Genomic DNA, 2,725 nt, shown 5'->3' with positions numbered 1-2,725 from the left:
TTGTTAAAAGTTTAAGAACAGAAACTAAAAGAGGATTACTAAGGCTGCGTGTTTGTACTGTAACTCACGCAGGTTCCAGTCAGACAGCGTATCATCGTCGTCGTCCTCGTCTTCATCGATGTCCTCCCCCTCCTCGCCCTCCCCTCCTTCATGCTGCAGGGTGACGGTGCGGGACTTGTGGAAGCGAGGCTTTATGTCCTGCTCGCTGTCTGGAACTGCCTCGTCCTCTTCAACGTCGCCCTGGAGAACAATGGTGAGAAAGGTGAATGCAGAATGGACGCAGGTTCAAAATAAAAAAAGAGGAAGAGACGACAAGAAGTATGACGGGCTGTGAACACTGAAGGTATCCAGGGGTGGCTCACCTTTAGAAGAATAATGTCGATCTCAGAGTATTTCATCCCGTTCACCAGGATAGGGATCAGTCTAACAAAAAAAAAAGTCAGAAAACCACATTAAAACTCAGATGAAATTCACACTTTTTTTTCAACTTGCTTGTCATCAGCTTGTCTGAAAAAGTGTTTGCATGTGAGAACTTACTGGACCAAGTGGCCAGACAGGGCCTCTTTACAGATGGGCTGCTCAGCCAGAGTCAGCCAGAACTCACAGGCCTCCAGAGCCACATTCTCATCTGGGTCCTGGGTCCTCTGCAGCATGTACTGGTGACAGACAGCAAGAAGGTGAGGAGGAAGGAAAAGCTGCATGTTCTCTGCTCAAAGTGGTGTGTGAGATCAAGTCCCATCCTCACCTGGATGATGCTGTGCATGTGTGGGATGAGACGGTCGATGCGAACTTCCAGCAGCATGACCAAAGCCCTGCACACGTTCTTGCGTACTTCACTGTCTTCGTCTCCGGCCAGTGCAAACAGACTCTGGATGGGAACGAGAGATGAGGAGAGAGAGGAAGGACAGGGGATGGGTGGGGGAGACAGAGGAGATGGATGGGCAGGACCAAAAAATGTGAGGAAGACAGAAAAATGCGATGGTTACAACGAGGTGACAGCTTTGGGAAAGAGGCTGTTTTTTATTCTGCTTGTTCTGCATTTATTGCTCTGGATCTCCTACCAGAGCGGAGGGGAGGATGTGTTTCATCACATGATATTTGCTGACATCACAGTCTTCCATGATACCATTTTGTTTGGATTTAATTCAGGGGTCTGCGATCCTTATGAGACAATATCAGTGAATAGCCTCATTGCTTTTTTCTTGGCTGCTTATTCCATCTCCGAAAGGAGCTCAAGGTGAGGAAGCAAGGCTTGAAAACAATGGGAATTAAACTAACACATGACCCTGTGGAGCTCACCTCTATGAAGGTGTCAATGTTATCCATCAGAGCCTGAGCTCGACCGATGATAAACTGGTTCACGCACGCTATAGCATGGGACCTGAGAGAGAGACAAGCAAGAGGGATCTATGATGTTGATTATAACAGGAAGAGTTACAGTGGACGGTCTGAGGCGGAGTGCCAGTAAGACAGTCAGGAAGCAAAAGACAGGCGTTCCACTGACCTGATCTTGGGGCTGCAGTGCTTGAAAAACTGTAAGAATTTAGGGATCATGATATTAAGGGGTCTGTTCAGAGCATCGCTATCCAACAACTCTGATGAATCCTCGCAGATCTTCTGCAACGCTCCAAAAGAACCCTGAAAGGAGGAAAAAAAGAGAAAGAAAAAAATGCTATGAACAAAAGTAACAGGTATAAATCTGATTATCGCATTAACACTGCAAAGCTGTTAGTGTGTCCGTGCAGGTGAGTCCGACCTCGCAGGTGTTATAGTCCTCTGAGTTGAGCAGATTACAGAGCTGAGGCAGCAGTTCCGGCCAGGTCTGCAGCTCCCCTTTAGAGGCTATGGTCGTGATCAGGATACCTTTACAAGAGATGATAAACAAAAAAGTTACACCAGGAGAAATCAGGCTTTAAAACAAGTACCTTAACTCACTGTCGCAGTCAATCATTCAAAACATCTTGAAAATGCAGCGCTTGCTCCCACACAGCAGCATTACCTGCAAAAACCCAACCACCTACATAGTAGTCTGACTCACACTGGCTAGAAATGCAGCCAACACTAGCTTTCTCCATCCTCTCACTCAAACACCCACCGATCGTAGCTCTGATGAGCGGTGAAGGGTCTCCAATGTTGTTGAGGCATTCTCGTTTGATGAAGTCAGCCACGTTGGGAGGGAAGTTCTGGTAGTGAGCCTTAACATTGTTCTTCAGTATCAGACCGCTCAGGGAGCGAGTGGGCTCGTCTTGAGACGGGAGGCAGCAGAGAGGAACAACATAAAAAACATTTTTAAGAACTGGAAAAGAGGAGGTAAGATACAGAAATATTTGCAAGGGACAAGGATGATTTTTACGTAAACAAGAACCCCATTATATTTCTGTGCAAATGCCCAAATATTCAAGCTTTATGGATACAGATTTTGGATATCCTTTTACATGTCACATGCTTATAGTTATTTGTACACCCCAAACTTTGTATGTTCAATATTTTTCCTGTAAACTGAAAACTAAGCAAGGCAGATAAAAAAAAATGACTGTCTGTGGCTTATTACAAGCAAAACACACCACAGCCAAATCCTGAAACTTTCCTTCCAGACCGAGCTTACAAGCCTGACTTGCCAGTCTGTCACACTTTATTGCTCTTAAAAAACCTTACATTTATGATAAAGGGTCAATGTTATACCTTTGATAAGATATGGGGACATTTTATGATATGTTTATAAGGG

At 45.2% G+C, this 2,725-nt stretch overlaps 1 protein-coding gene across 1 annotated transcript; it reads right to left on the bottom strand.

Annotated features, from left to right (window-relative positions):
- Window positions 1–68: 68 nt before the first annotated feature.
- On the bottom strand, window positions 69–2,296 carry LOC121964256 (transportin-2-like; the record flags this gene model as incomplete). Its single annotated transcript, XM_042514474.1, has 8 exons — window positions 69–240; window positions 363–423; window positions 538–656; window positions 746–868; window positions 1,300–1,381; window positions 1,505–1,638; window positions 1,757–1,863; window positions 2,096–2,296. Coding segments are annotated over 8 exons (999 nt in total), but the record flags the coding sequence as incomplete, so codon positions are not given.
- Between the last annotated feature and the right edge of the window lie 429 nt (window positions 2,297–2,725).

Source organism: Plectropomus leopardus, unplaced genomic scaffold (genome assembly GCF_008729295.1).
Source record: "Plectropomus leopardus isolate mb unplaced genomic scaffold, YSFRI_Pleo_2.0 unplaced_scaffold14825, whole genome shotgun sequence".
Classification (NCBI taxonomy): Eukaryota; Metazoa; Chordata; class Actinopteri; order Perciformes; family Serranidae; genus Plectropomus; species Plectropomus leopardus.
The sequence above is the reverse complement of the archived record's forward strand: the minus strand, read 5'-3'. Positions and strand labels throughout refer to the sequence as shown.